General features: G+C 44.6%; 1 protein-coding gene across 1 annotated transcript in view; it reads right to left on the reverse strand.

Moving 5' to 3' along the window:
• EPG5 (ectopic P-granules autophagy protein 5 homolog) overlaps positions 1-15496 on the reverse strand; it is a 108576-nt gene continuing 93080 nt past the window's right edge. Inside the window, exons 40-44 of the mRNA XM_043558716.1 lie at positions 10274-10516; positions 8807-9023; positions 8414-8629; positions 6726-6840; positions 1-4506 (exon numbers count right to left, since the gene is read on the reverse strand). Coding sequence (XP_043414651.1) covers positions 4324-4506; positions 6726-6840; positions 8414-8629; positions 8807-9023; positions 10274-10516 — 974 coding nt within the window. The 3' untranslated portion in view covers positions 1-4323. The remainder of the gene's footprint in view (positions 4507-6725; positions 6841-8413; positions 8630-8806; positions 9024-10273; positions 10517-15496) is intronic.

Raw genomic sequence — 15496 nt, forward strand, 5'->3', positions numbered from 1 at the left:
TAAATTCAATTTTAATTCTGGTTTATTTGCAGGATTTTACTTAAACCCATTCGCATTTCTCTGTTTCTCATCATTATATAAAAACTCAATCTTTGTACAAGCGTGTAAAATGCTCAACAATGAACAAGAAGTGAATATTGCACATTTAATGACCAGATAAGATGTGGTTGTTAAAGGCCACACTATACATGTGGGAAGGAAAGAGTTAAACACACTCAGGAAGTACTTGTTGCCACATAAGTGATTTTAAGCCACTGAAGGAAAACTAAATTCTAACCTTCAGCGCTCAGTGAGAGATATTACATCTGTACATTAAAAAATAAAAGTTTTAATAAACAACATTCATTCCTTAGTGATTTCATTATCCCCAAACAGGGTCAGTAGTTCAGTTTTATTTTTTTCAAGTTATTGTCACCAAAAATCAGGAACCTATCCAGACTGGAAGAAGTGTCAGCTGTAGCTTCTGCAGGACACTTGATGGCTCTATAATATGTGGGGATCACCAAGGACCAGGACAAGGTCTGTAAGAGCGCCTGGCTGTAAGCCAAGAACTTTATCCAGCTCAACCCAGATTCAAACGGAAGATCAGTATGAGGATACTCTTGAAAAAAAAAAAAAAAGCAACATGTTTGTTTCCAACATTAGACTCCTCGTTTTGTTTAAGAAGACAAAGTTAACTGAGCAGAAAAAAATTCAGCTACTACTTCAAAATAAGCCGTGAAGTTGGTCCAGACTGAAGGGCAGACAGTGCTAAAGGATACGTGCAAAGCGCCTTATTTGTTAGCTTATCATGCAGGCAGGCGATGAGACTGATCTTGGGCAGCAACTAATGTTAAACCAAGGTGTGGAGTTTGAATTCGCCACTAACTGAATGTGCGAACCACAGGGCACAGCCGCCGAGAGCCGATGCCGTCCACATGTCCCAGGGGGTCAACGTCACTGCTTGGCCCACACTGGTGTGACAAAGCCCGGGACAGAGATCAGGCCAAGGGCACAAAACAGAAGGAAGCATACTCTCTTGGTGCCTGCGGGTGACTGCCACCTCAAGTTTGTGCCCCTGAGCCCCAGCCCTGGTATTCATGGACACGGCCCTTTTGGAGTAACATGGGCTAACTTGGGCACTTTCCCCAAAGAGCAGCCCTGTCAGACATCGTGGGGGAAGAGGACCAACTAAAGGCACTGAGCATTTAGCATGAAGACTAAGAGGTGGACCGGTGGGGTCAGGTGGGTGACGAGGTCTGAAAATGTTAGAAGATCGGTTAGAGTAGCAGAGGAGCCCCGGCCTGGCCAGCTGCAGCCGAACCATGACCAATGTCATCAGGCCAGTTCTGGCACAACATAAAGCCAATGCCCACCTGGGCTTGTCCACAAGGGGCAGGACTCCTGGCCACAGGACAGGGCGGAGGAGAGGCAGGGGGTTGGCTGGAAGAGCAGGGCTGGGGGTCCCTGCTGAGTGAGAAGTGGGACCAGATGAGCTTTAAAAGTCATGATCCTACAGCATTTGCTTCCTGCTCCAGAGGAAATCATTAACCTTAGTATTAAAAACCCAATAGAAAACTGTGTATCACCTTCATTCAAAAGAAAGGGCATGAACTGAACACCCTACCTTGTGCCCCCTGGATGCACCGATTTTAGTAACTGAGCGGGAGGAATGGGGCTGGTTAGGGTGAAGTGAGCCCACTAGGGGGATTTTCATTTTCTGCAGAGGCTCGCCCGGCCTCAGAATGAGGGACTCAGGCCACCCCAGGGGGCAGATGTGACTGAGCCCCAAACTGACCATGATGTTCTCTGCGCGCCCAGGAGCTCTGGGATCACACCGGGTGGGTCCTGGCTCCTCCATCAGGCTGAGCGGACAAATCAGCACAACCTCCTCAACGGCCTGTGCCTTCCAGCTTTCTGCCCTGTCCCCTTGTTCCAGTCGGGCGCAGGAGCCAGGACACGGGGGAGGTCAAGCGTGCCTCTCGGACCCGAGCTCTGTGAGCTGTGGGGAGATGAGTGCAGATGCAGGGGAGGCACCTGTCATGACGTCCCTGTCGGAGCCAGGTGCCACCAACAGGCACAGGCAGGGAAGGTCGGTGCTAGCTCGCCTCCAACACCGCTCGGCGCGGGGCGGCCTTGGTCTGGCTTGATCCAGGCATCACATGTGGCACCGCAGGTAAGGGTGTCTGAACCTGGCCCTGCGCTCTCTGGAGGCCGACTGTTTTTGGCAGCAAAGGCTCATCGTTCCTGAAAGCCAAGGGCTGGCTGTTCTATTCTGCCCCCAGAAGGCTATAGCAGTGTTGCCACCTTCTGAACTATCTCAGCATCTTTAAAGCACTTCCTCAGCCTCGAGACGCTCCAGGGAGGCTATGTGGTGAGTGAGGCCTCCACTGTTAAGCACAAAGTAGTCAGAGAGGAAGTATTTCACCAACCATCTCTGAAAATCAAGTTCCCGTATCAGAACAGAGGACATTGGGCATAACATTCTGCATTAACTTTAACTGAAATACCCCTAAAATTCATATTCTTGCCAGCTACAACCAAAGACTGATTTTATTTTTTATAATTTTTACAGACCAAATACATTATAAATATTACAAACCTTTGAAAATTAATAGATGAATCATAATTTTCTTTAAAATGTAGACTGTCACTCAAAATTTTCACATTCTAGGATATCAATAATTACAGCCTCCTCACAGAAAACAGCACACAAAACACTTCTGTCATGAAATCTTTGTTGCCAAATCGGCCACTGAACTGCCCACAGCTTATGACATTTTCTTAACACAGCACAGGGAGGCTGACTGATTTTGAAAATGGAGAAAAGCAAAACCAAGGAGAGCCCTGTGACGTGCCCTCTGAGAGGGATGCTCTGTGGCCTACAACCTTGGAGGCTCACAGGGATAATCTTGATCTGTGGAGCAGATGTGTTCTGTGCAACTAAACAAGTTCAAACTGGGAGAACAGGCTCCCGCACACTTCCAAATGTTGGGGGGGAGCACTCCAAGAGGAGATCTGAAGAGAGGTTATCACTCCGTTAACCTTTATCCCGCTTCCCTCTGCTGAGGGCTCTCAGTTCAGACACTGTTAGATAAATATCCTCGGGTTATAATTAATCCATGAACAGAACATATTCTGCCAGCTGAGTGAACAAAATCAATTTCGAGCCAAGAGAATTAGGAAGGCAGAAGTCAAACTGCTCATGCCGGGGGTGGAAATGACAAGAGCAAGAAGCTGGCCACAGAGCAAGGCAGCAGACAGGCTCTGGTAGCGAGTGAATGGTGAACAACAACAGAAGGCACATGGCTACTGGAAAAGTCAAGTTTCCACGGACAAGTGTCTAACTTCATCTGAGCTTAAATATGGAATGAAGAAACAAGCAGAATACAGAGCATTAAGTTCTCAGACTCTCTCTCTAGACAGCAAGGCCTTCAGATTTCAAACATGCTGTCTATCAAGAGGTGCAAACTTTGATGTCCACGGGGGCTGAGGAAGCGGTGTGAATGCAGGAATGGGCTGGGGTAGGCCTGACACTATGTCCACATATGTCCACAGTGACCACACTCTCCACCACGGGGATCAAACGGAACACGTCTGTACACAGTCTGCTCATCACATGCTACCTGTGTGCCCCCTCGGTTTACATGGACATCTCCTTCTTCATGAGTACCACAGCTGGATGGAAATGGACTTGTCACCATCTCTGCCATCCGCTACAATCAAGGATCAAGTGGCCACATTTCAGACAATGCCTCACTTTAATTCAGCATTCTTATCTCCATTTTGAGGGAAATAATACTTTGAAGCTGGTGTATTTCCCCACATTTGAGAAATGCAGAAGTTTTCAAAGCTTGTTTTACTTTGAAAGAACACAAATGAGGTTCAAAACGGAGGGTTCTACATGATTCCCAAAGCAGTTAGATCTGACACAGCAGTCTTGATATTTAAATAAAACAGGGAAGACAGAAATGGAGACATACAACAGAGCCCCGTGGGGGGGTCCTGTGAGGTGACTGGGGATCCAGCAGCTGAATGGCTCTGTGCCCAAGTGGGACTCATTTTCTCCAGTGGGGTGAACATAAAAACTACAAAGGCCCTGGGAAGTTTCAAGAACTAAGAAAACACACACACACACACACACACACACACACACACACACAAAGACATACACACATGCGCATGCACAACAGAATTATCTAGTGCCTCCCGACTTGCCTCTCAGTCAACGAACTCACTGGCCCAACTGAGCTCTGCAGTGAGACTGAGCAAAGTTACTTGTGCAACAGCAAAGTTAAATGTAAACATAAACAGCAACAGGTTTTTTTGAGAGACTCGGTGTTACTATCGTATGTTGTCCAAATAATGCACTTCTGGATAGAGACAGTTAACAAGAAGAGCCAGGAAGCTTTTCCCATCTTGGAGGCAATGGCCAGGATGCTTTATAAATTGTGCAGCTTGTGATACCTGATCCTGGTATTCAACATACTGCTTACTTGATGTCAAGGATTCAAGAGCATTCAGAGCCTGAAAGACACGGAAGACGGGAGGGTTAACCACACAGATGTATAGTTCGTGATCCCCGCAGGTGCAGCACACCTGCCATCATCTGGTGCAACTGCGAGCCTCAGGGAAGCCTAGGGAACAGGAAGTAGAAGTCCCAAAGTCAGGCACTAATGAACCACAGCAGAAGGAAGCCAGCACCCAAGCTTCTCTGGCTTCAGCAGCCTCCACACCCAGCCTTCCCTCCTCCTGGCTGTGCTGTTTCTCCAACCTTCCCCGCAGAAAGCCACTGTGGCAGCCAGGCCAGGCCGGCCCACTGCCTCATCCTCCTTCCCGCCAGTGCCGGCCCAGAGCCCTCCCCACCGATCTCCTGCTGCCTCTCCTCCTAGAACCCAAACCGAAGTCCCAGGCACCAGCTACTGTGAGATTTTGATTTGCTATTGGGTTTGTTCTTAGATTACCAAATCACGTCATATTAAACTGTCTAATTATAGGCAATTCAAAAGAAACCAGTGCCTAAGTGCTGCTGAGGGTGAGATCATTCTATCGGTCAACAAGCATAAAGTACAGATCAAGCTCCTCAGCTTTGCCCACCAGAAACAATGAAGGTGTTCCCATGCCTCTCTTCGGGAATAAAGAAAAACATTCTTCAATTCCACAATTTTAACATTTCTTTCCTTCATAGTAGGAAAGGAGAAGAAGACTGTATGTGGAGAAAACAAAATCAGAACAGTGGTTCTTGGTGTGGGAGAGCTTTGTTTTCCAGCTACACCGGTCATCCACCCCCAGGATTCTGAACGTGACCACAGACTACCCCACACCTTCCCCTCTCAGATATGGGGCCACCGCACAAGAGAATGCAGATCAAATGCAGATCAATGCTCAGGTCAGTAAACAAGGATGGAGAAGTCGTTGAGGATGGTAAATAATTTGGCAGCTTAGAAATAAACTGCCAGGGGATTTAAGACAGAAGTGTCAGAGCCAAAAATGAACAACTGAAGGGATGTAGCTCCCAACCTGACTGCTGGGTGGAGGGAGTTCAATCTGAGAACAGGCATCAATGGGGGGCAGGCAGGAGTCATCACATAAGGGAATGAAGGTGGAGAGGCAAGGCCCGGGAGACCTGGTAGCCACAGGAGAGCATCAGACTTCTCGAATATATGTGGGTGTCACGCCCACTTCACAATCGGCCCTCGGGAGAATTTCCTGCCCACGTGTGGCAGTTCCTACACGGCTCATATATGACATTAGGGACTCAAACGGTAGTTGTCAGGTCAATTGGCGACAAGTATCGGGTACTGTATAAACCAAAAAGCCTGTGAAGAACCTGCTGCCTGGATCGCTGGATGCTTGCTCTTAATAACCCAGAGATCGCCCTGCACGTGGCCGGCTTGGACATCACAAGGCCACAAAGGACGAAGAGCGAGGGGTGTGAGCGCCCACCAGACACAGAGAGAACTGCAGAGCGCAGACGGGGTGAGGCCCCAGCAGGCACTTACAAGTCACTGAGCCCCGCCCCTCTCGGCCCCACTTCCTCAGCACACAACCAGGATAACAGCAGCTCCTACAGCACAGGGTTCTTATGAGGATTAAATGAGCTAAAACGTTAACTCATTAATATCAAGTGAGTTAAAACTCACAACAGTGCCTCCGGTGAGCACTCGGGAATGCTGGCCACTGTTTTACAGGAGACCCCTCTGTACACGGCCAGCCTGTTTACAGGTGAAAATACCTATGAGGACAGGACCACTGCCACGTGGCCTCCCAGGTTTTTAGAACAAACTATAATTTCTCACAGCTGCCGCTGTGTCCATGTGTTTTGGTTATTCCCACATCAGCCAACAGGGGTCAACCCCCAGACTCACAAAATCAGAACGACTTCCTTGGTTCCAAGTTAAAGCTCAACTACCCTAGTCAGTCTCCTGTGGCCCCATCTTCTGTGCCAGTCCCCGGCCCCCAGCACGTGGTCACAATCCTATTCATCAGAACCAATTCGACCCTGGACCGGCTGGCTTGCCCATGGCCTTGCTTTTTCTACAACGGCACTTCCAGTGCTCTAGGCATGCACCTACAAAAACTGGTTTAAAATCTGAGGCAGGCACGTGCAGTATGCAGAGCACAGCACAGAGCTACGACAGCAAACCACGCCGCCGTGTGTGAGGACAACGGCTGCCACCCCTCGCCTCCCGGGAAGGCCCACCGAAAAGACTCCGACCCTTAACTGTAAAGCTGTTTTTACTGACCTGCTGAGCTTTTGGGGTCAGATGTAATTCAGAGCCAGGCTTCAAACGGATCTGATCCTCGGAAGGAACCTGAACCGAAAGGAAGGCGGCCATGCCTCGAGCAACCACTCGGAACCTTCGGCGTCAGGGAGAGGTCAGAAGTAAATGACGAGTCAAGTAAATATTTTTAAATAAATACCACATTTTCTCTTTAAAAACAAGATAAACACATTTCAGACCTAACGCTGTTGCTAGCCTCTGCAGGAAAACCTTAAGTATGACCAAGAAGGAGCCTTAACCTTCCTTTCCATCATCACTGCCCAAAAAACGTAACTAACATTCAGACTGTTGCAAACACGTAGAATAACTGGAACCTCAGGCACTGCTGGTGTGAATGTAAAAACTGGTGCAGGAAAATGGATTTGGGCAGTTACTCAGTAACTTAAGCACAGAGAAACCATATGACCCAGCAATTCTACTCCTGGGCACATACTCAAAAGAACTGAAAACATGTGCAGCAAAAGTTTGTTAACAAACTTCATAGCAGCCAAAAAGTGTAAAAACCCAAATGTCTATCCACTGATGAATGGATAAACAAAATGTGGTACATCCATACCACAACCACATGGCTGAATATTACTCAGCCATAAAAAGGAGTGAGGTACTGATTCATGATTAAACATGGGTGAGTCTTGCAACTTCAGGTGAAGTCACAGAAGCCAGACACAAGAGGCCACACAGTATATGATTCCATTTCTATGAGATGTCCAGAAAGGATATAATAAAGTCAGAAGGTCACTTAGTGGCTGCCAGAGACTCAGGGGAGAGGGACATAGGGAGTTAACTGTTTAACGAGTATGGGATTTCCTGTTGGGAAAGACAGAAACATGTCTGAACTAGACAGTGGCAATGAGTACAACAACACTGTCAATGTATTAAACGCCGCTGAATTGTATAGTTTAAAAGAGTTACTGTAATAAATTTTACGTTATGTGTAGTCTGCCACAATTTAGGTAAATCAAAGTCACATACTCCTGCTAAATTCTACCACAAACAAAGACACATGATGTGACCTGGTCTGGACTAAGTGATTCCCGAAGTTGCAATGGGCTATTCTACAAGAATGCTGACATCACAATGGCAGAACTCTTTTCAACCCTGATAAAGGCTAGGGAAGAAAACCACTATGCAAATAAGGGAGATAAAAATTGAAGGCCAGTGGCAAATTCTTCCATGCCTTGCAATTTTCAGCAACTAAAACTTAGACTTGTTTCTCATTACTTATCCCTCTCATCAGCTGACCTGAACTCATCGCGATTCACAGTTCTAGGAGACTGAGTCCCTCATGGGCCTGCGCTGCCCTGACAAAGTACAGGCAGTGAAGCAACTAACTGGGGTATTATAACCTAACTTTACACACCATCGCTGGCTCAAAGCCAGAAAGAAATCAGTAGTGTGGTCAGGTTACACAGTCAAAATACAACGAGAGATATTACTAAGAAAACATTCTTTACATGTGAAAACAAAGTTGTTTACAAAAAATAAACATGTTTTTTAATATATAAAGATGTAATCAAGCTGATTTTTCCCCCCTTAATCTATGAGAGGACCTAGCCCTGAAGTCAAAAAGCCTACTCAAGTATCCCAGTCCCCAAGCAGGGGCAGATGCTGAGGCCCAGTGGGAAGAGCAGTGGCAGGCGCCTGCTTACCTGTTGGACAGGGGCGACTTCCGGCCCAGCCCGATTGCCCCCAGAATCCCGGAGCTGAGCCTCTCCTCGGCCAGCTGGCTCTGTCTGCTCTGAAGCATGAGCAGAATTCGAACGACAGACTCTATCAGGACGGAGTCACTCTGTTCCGTCTGAATCAGGGACAGCTGCAGGACTTGGTGCCACCACAAAAACAGCTTGGCCTCTTCCTGCACGGAGCTGGGGGGGGCCCAGGAAGAAAACACAATTAGAGGTGGCTTCTTTCCGCTCCTGTTTAATTGAAATTCCACATTTGAATTTTAAGTATGGGGGACACTTGGTACTTTCAAAGCTTTGGCTGACAGCCCAGCGTGTTAACACAGTGACAGGGACAGAGCAGCCACAGGGCCAACATACCCGGGGTACACCTGCTCCAACCACCTGCTCAGGGTGAGAAGCACTTTCATTTCGTTCCTTAAAGTCTGTTCGCTATTTAAACACTGTAGCAAGTAGACATAGAGAGTCAGGTAGCTGCCGAGGGACAGGCACTCCTGCAGAAATTCTTCTATGGTGAGCTCCGGAACTTGGAGGGACACCAGAATGGGGCCCCATCCTAAATTCTGACTGAGGGAGCCTGAAAAAAAAAAAAACAACAAGGAAAGATAGCAAGATGAAAACAAGAATGAAATTATTTACCTGCTGGAATGGGCCTCTTCACTTTAGGCTTCATGTCAAGCCCACGTGGGCCCTGGAGGCCACACAAGTGAAACGTGCCTCATGGCATAGACTGGGAAGTCCTCACCCTAAGTGCCCATCCACGGCTAGAGGCCAAGAGGTCAGAATCACCCTTCTCTCCCTTTTAATACCTTAAAATCACAGGTAGGTACTGCCTGTCCAAGTCACCTAAGGGTTTTAACTTCATCTAATACCTTTTAAGTGGGTTGTGAATATGCTTTTCTCAAGGAAATTATTATTACTCTATTTGACAGAAGTATTTCTACTTTTCAGGGCTTGGTTTGACTCATACCTCAACATAAATCCTTAAAACTGTTTCACAAACTGAAAAAAAATTTTTTGATTTTAGCAACCCGAATGAATTTGAAGCAGGAGTGTTATCCTAGTGGTTCTCAATTCTTTGGGGGAATGACAGTGGGGAGATGGTGACATGTGCAGCACCTTCCATGGGGGGACACAGGGACATGCATTGTTCATGGGTTGTCAAGGAAGGGCAGCAGCAGGTGACGGGTAATTCCCGGCCTTCTTGCTCTAATACCCTTCCTTCTCTCCCACTGTGTGCACAATGATATGTATCTGGGTATCACAGCTGAGAATGTTCATCCGAGCAATTCTTCTTAACCAGACCACAATGTTTCCAGAATCGAGTTTAGAGGGAGGTTAGGGAATAAGAATGATTTTTAAAAGGTGGGGGGGTGGGGGGGTGGGCTTTGATCTCTTTGTAATAGTGTAAAAGATGTGACAAGAAGCAATAAAAGACACACATGAAAACTCATTTTAAAAAGTGACAAAAATAAAGAATATTAACATAGTGGGTCTTATAAAGATTCTGGTTTATAGCATTTCTTTGGAAGATCATGGCTAGGCCTGTGACTTTACATGACCTGCCTCCCATAAAAGAGCCAGTCTGACCTCCAAAACCACTATAAAATGAATTGGAGGTTCCCTCCACTGAAACAGGACTGTACTAACAGACACAGGCCATAGGTTCTCACACTAACTGCAGATCTTTGTGGACAATACAAAATACATTGTGAAACATCAGCTACATTAACAAAGAAATCGCTCACTGGAAGGGTCCAGAAAGGTACATCTTTCTGAGAAAGCTTTACTCTCCCCTGGAAAAGACCATCCTAAAGAGCCTCGTACCTTCGTTGAAGTAGGCAGTGATGCAGGCTTCCGTCGTCTCAGCCATGTGGCGGACAGAAGCCAGGCTCTGACAGGCTGCTGTTAAGAGAGGCAGGACCACCAGCCCGTGCACTTTCTGCCCAATCCAGGCGCGGACACTGCCCCGGAGGAACTCTGCCGTTGGAATAGTTGCATTGTTCATCATCATCAGGACTTCCATAAAGAGGCTGCTGAGTGCCATGTGGCGGGTCTGGCTGTCCATGTCTGCAGGGGAGCACAGACACATCGTGAGTGGCTGCAGGAATGGTGATGTCAATGTGCCCGATCTTGGCCACACTCCGGGGCACACTTTACAGTTCTGGCCACTGATCTTGAAGGACCAGAAGGAACACTCTGCATGGGGTGTAGCTTTTAAGGACAGGATGCAGCACATCAGTACTTCGTAAGGGCAAAGGAGGAACCACTGAGAGATCCCTGGTTACGGGAGGCGGCTGAGCTATACTTCAATAAATAGACATCAAGCTGGTAAAAAACTAAATTATTTATCAGAACATGCTTACTTTATCGTCCAGACTTTGCTCACAGATCTCAAAAGCCACCTGGTAAACTGTCTAGAAACAGTACCTCCACTCACCAGTGCCAAAGCTGTAGATATTCTGGAGTGATTTACAAGGAACAGAGGTTATTCCTTAAAACTAAATATAAAAGTAAGGAAAAGAAAAACCTTTTTAAACCTTTTCAAAAGAACTCCTCACTTAAGCAGTTTTTATTTCTTTCTTTGTTTCTTCAGTAAGAAAAGTGGACAGACGGGCAATATAATGGGTCTTTCCAAAAAACTGAGATGAAAAGAGAACAGAGGACGAGAAAAAGCAAATTCATTCTACAAGAGAACTGCAAAACGTTACTGAGGTGGATTCCTTCTTCACATCCCCAAATAGAAAACATTTCACCGGGAGTTCATGGAACAGACAATCCAACAGGCCACGGTTGTTGCCAGCTCCTTCTAGCTCTCCTCGAGTTAGGTAAAAATTCTTACTGAACTAGAACTGGGGCTTTCTTATCACAAGGCTTCGGTACTCACATCAATGAAAGTAGGGGAGTCTTGGTCTTACTCATCACACCTATCAAACCAAACTCACCCACTCACAAGTGTTGAATAAACCCTAACTTAATGTTACTATAAGACCTACTTCTTATCGGGGCACCTGGGTGGCAAGTCAGGTTGGGTGTCTGACTTTTGATTTCAGCTCAGGTCACAATCTCATAGTTCATGAGTTCAAGCCCTGCATCGGGCTCTGTGCTGATAGCGTGGAGCCTGCTTGGATTCTTTCTCCCTCTCTCTCTCCTCTTCCCTGCTCACTCCCTCTCTCTCAAAAATAAATAAACATTAAAAAAACAACAACACTCCTACTTATTATCAAGCAAGGACTTCAAAAACAAAGGTTTTAAAAACAACCTATATATGAATACCTATTTTTTCATGTATTTCTATGGGTAGAGATACTCTTTTTTTTAAGGTTATTTATTTACTTTGAGAGTGAGTGAGCAAGCACGAGCGGGGGAGGGGCAGAGAGAGAAGGAAACAGAGAATCCCTAGCTGTCAGAATCTGACAGTGTTGAGCCTGACGCAGGGCTCTCGTGAACCATGAGATCATGACCTGAGCTGAAATCCAGAGTTGGACGCTTAACTGAGCCACCCAGGCACCCCAGATATTCTTTATTAAGGCATTATCTATGAATTTCAGTCCAATAGCAATTTTAATTCGAATCTGCCTTTTAATTATGACTCACAGGAACAAAAAACTACTACAATAAACTTCCTAATAGATCCCACCCTTGCCTCTCCCTATGCATCATCAACACAGCCAACAAATGTTTTCTGAAAAACCAGATCTGATCCCATCACTCTTCTGATTAAGATCTTTCTAGAAAGCCCTCCTCTCCTGTGCTTGGCCAGCTATCAGCTAATCTTCAGGGCCTAAACCCATTTGATCAATTCTAAAACAGCCTCTCCAGTACTGTCTGGTAATTTTCTTTTCTTTCCTTTTTTAACATTCACTGAGTTACTGACTTGCCAGACCGATGCTACAGCTCCAGGCATACACTCATTCCGTGCTTACACTATCCACATGAGACAGGTACGATTATTATGCCCAGTCTGCAGATGAAGTTACACAACTTCTACAAGATCACATAGTTAGCAAGTGGATAAAGCAGGCAGTTTGGTTCCAGAATCTCTATTTTTGACTACCATATTACATGCCCTGTATGGTAAATCTATATTGCAGATATGTTCGAGAAATTTCAACTGATTTCTTGTTCACCAATTCCAATCTGCTCAGTGACACCAGCTTTAAATGACTATGCTTCCCAGCATAGTACACTATAATCACCTATTTTCAAACAGTATTTAAGTAAATATTTAAAAGTTTGTGAGATTCACCCATGATGAGGCAGATTTTCACTGTTGTATTCTATTATACAAATATACAACAATTTGTCCTTTCTACTGAACAAATGGGCTCTTTTCGGTTTTGGACCCCCTTAGATGCATAGCTACAGACACTGTTCATATTTCCCAGGGCACAGGTGCATTTCTTTTAGAATATTCTAGGAGCAGAATTCTGAGTTGTAAGATATGCAAACCAGTAGATCATAGCAAACTTCTAAAAAAGGTTGTACCAATATACTCTGTGATCAACAGTACACGAGAGTTACTCTGATCTACATAGTTGCCAACAGTTAGTATTGAAATCTTTTTAATTTTAGCCATTCTAATGGATATGTCATCATATGTCTCTAAGGTTTTAATTTGTATTTCCCTGATTATTTTTTTAAAGTTTACTTATTTATTTTGAGAGAAAGAGAGAGAGAGAGAGTATGCTCATGCATGTGTGAATAAACGGGAGAGGGGCAGAGAGAGTGGGAGAGTGAGAGAATCCCAAGCAGGCTCCGTGCTGTGAGATCATGACCTGAGCTGAAACCAAGAGTCGGATGCTTACCCGACTGAGTCACCCAGGCACCCCGATATTTTCCCTGATTATTAACAAGGTTTAGCACCTTTTGGTAGATACACTGATCATTTAGATATTCTCTTTTGTGGAGGGTCAATTCAAGGGTCTTTGTTCATTTTTTTCTAGTGGGTCATCTTTTTCTTCCTTCCTTTATTCAGTGTGACAATTTTAGTCATTCATATTTAATGTAATTACTGACGTAACGGGGTCTAAATCTATTATCTTTTGATATATCTTCTCTTTATTCCTCCTATTCCACATTCCTTTTTCTCTTTTTTACTTCATTTTATCTTATTGTACTTTTTCTCTTTTCGTCTGGAAGTTAAACACTCAACATTCTTATGGTGGTTATGTTACAAATGACACATGCATTCTTGAGTTTTCAAAGTCTGATGTTAACTGACTCTCAGACCATGCAAGGGCTTTAACCTACTGGTGCCATAACCTAGGGAGGCATTACTGTTATTCTTGTTTTAGACACTCACATTTCATTTAGATTCACCAACGCCTGTATTGGCCACTTTCATTGTTCTTCATCCTCAGTCTCTTCCTACTTATCTTCTCTGGATTATTACTTCTTCCCTTCCACAGTCTTTAGTTGTATTTTGCTGTTCTTTTTATAACCTCTTAAGCTGGATCCTTACCTTACTAACCTTCATCTTTTTAAAATTTTAATATAAGCATTTAAGGCCAAGCAATTAAGTGCCACTGCAGCTGCATCCTACAAGTTTTGATGCATTCTGGTTTTGTATCCAGTTCTAAATATTTTTAATTTCTATTATGATTGCTTCTTTGGTCATCAGTTATTTAAAGTTTGCTTCTTAATTCCAGCACGCGATTATATTTTGCTACTGATTCCTAAGTTCACTGCACTGTGGTTAAAATGTGCATGGTCTGTTCCACACCAGTCCTTTGGGATTGGTGGAAACTGACTTTCTACTGAACAAGTGGCGAGGTTCCTTACCTGTGCCGGGCAAGATTGACACCACGTGAGTTCTGCGTTTACGGAGCACATCTCCTCCGCATGGGCACTACAGCCAGCTGGGCCATCAGACTTCCTAGAGCCTTACTGATTTTCCTTCCTTAATTAATTACTGTCAGAAGTGTGGCCACATCTCTTACTGTGAATGACTTTCACATTTCTCTTCCTAATTCTGTCAATTTTCACTTCAGGTATTTGTAGTCGCTACTGTGTTATTAGGTACAAATACATTTATCAGTATTGTATCTTCCTGGTATATGAAAACTTTTATCAATTTCCAATGACTCTATCTCTATTAACGCTTTTTATTTATTTATTTTTCTGTCATGCAACTTCAAGGCAGGAAAACACCCTAGAGATCATCTGGCTCTGTAATGCTTTCTGCCACACAGTCCTATCTATATGAAAGCTATATGGAAGCTATGCCAGCTTTCTATTTTAGTAACTGCCCGCTATGACTGCCTTCTAGAAAGCTTTGTATAGCCTATGCTTTGTATGTACTTTTTATAAACAGCTTAGAGCTGGTGTTGTGCATTATTAATCCAGTCTGACAAATTCTTTTAAACAGTCCATTAACATTTATGGACGTAAACTCTACCACCTCATTTTGGTTATTTTTCTCACCTTCTCCAAGCTTCTTTTCTTGCCTTCTTTGGACTAAATGCATTTTGGCCATTCCTTTTTATCTCTTTCCACTAACTTGGCAATTATACATTTTATTTCTATTCTTTTAGTGAACATCTGAGAAATGTCAACATTCACATTTCATCAAGGTATAAACTTAATCAATTTGTTGACCCTTTCGAACAATACTAAAACTTTAGAATGCTTTTAACTCAACCTCCTTCCTCACTTCTATATACTCGTGGTCATATAGTTTAATTTCAGCTTTTGCTTTTTAAGCCCCTAAATGCATGCTGACTGTAGCTTTCCACAGGCAGTTTATGTTCATATTAACCACATTTTACCACTTTCTCTGCTTACTTTTCCTTCTTGCAATCCAATTCTTTTTATTCGTGATGACTCTTCTACCTAAAGAACATGCTTCAAGACTGCCTTTAGTGATGTCTTTGGGACACTCTCCATTGTCAGTGAAAATATCTTTATTTTATCCTTACCCTTGAAGACCGTATCTCTAAGGTGACAGTTCCAGGTCACGGTCATTTTCTCGGAGCACACTCGAGTTGCTCCACTGTCTTAGCTTCCTTTGTTGCTACTGAGAAATCGGCGGTCAGTGCAAATGTTGTT

This window comes from Prionailurus bengalensis, chromosome D3, assembly GCF_016509475.1.
Source record: "Prionailurus bengalensis isolate Pbe53 chromosome D3, Fcat_Pben_1.1_paternal_pri, whole genome shotgun sequence".
In the NCBI taxonomy this organism is placed as follows: Eukaryota; Metazoa; Chordata; class Mammalia; order Carnivora; family Felidae; genus Prionailurus; species Prionailurus bengalensis.